The sequence below is a fragment of the Nestor notabilis genome, unplaced genomic scaffold (genome assembly GCF_000696875.1).
Source record: "Nestor notabilis isolate BGI_N333 unplaced genomic scaffold, ASM69687v1 scaffold24711, whole genome shotgun sequence".
Classification (NCBI taxonomy): domain Eukaryota; kingdom Metazoa; phylum Chordata; class Aves; order Psittaciformes; family Psittacidae; genus Nestor; species Nestor notabilis.
The window spans coordinates 1-236 of NW_009914585.1; the positions used below are offsets into that span (position 1 = coordinate 1).

Here is a 236-nt window from a genome sequence, read left to right on the forward strand (position 1 = left end):
GGGGATGGCAGCCGCTGCCAAGCACCTCACCCCGGTGACGCTGGAGCTGGGGGGCAAGAACCCCTGTTACGTGTCGGACACGTGCGACGTGCGCAGCGTGGCCCGGCGGGTGGCCTGGGGCCGCTTCTTCAACGCGGGGCAGACCTGCGTGGCGCCCGACTACGTGCTCTGCACCCTGGAGGTGCAGGAGAAGCTGCTGCCCGCCCTGCAGAAGGTCATCACCGCGTTCTATTGCT

The 236-nt window shown here is 68.6% G+C and overlaps 1 protein-coding gene across 1 annotated transcript in view; it reads left to right on the top strand.

The window, feature by feature from the left end:
* Positions 1–4: 4 nt before the first annotated feature.
* The window catches only part of LOC104412894 (aldehyde dehydrogenase family 3 member B1-like), a 3,226-nt gene continuing 2,994 nt past the window's right edge, over positions 5–236 (top strand). The window contains exon 1 of the mRNA XM_010023726.1: positions 5–233. Coding sequence (XP_010022028.1) covers positions 5–233 — 229 coding nt within the window. The remainder of the gene's footprint in view (positions 234–236) is intronic.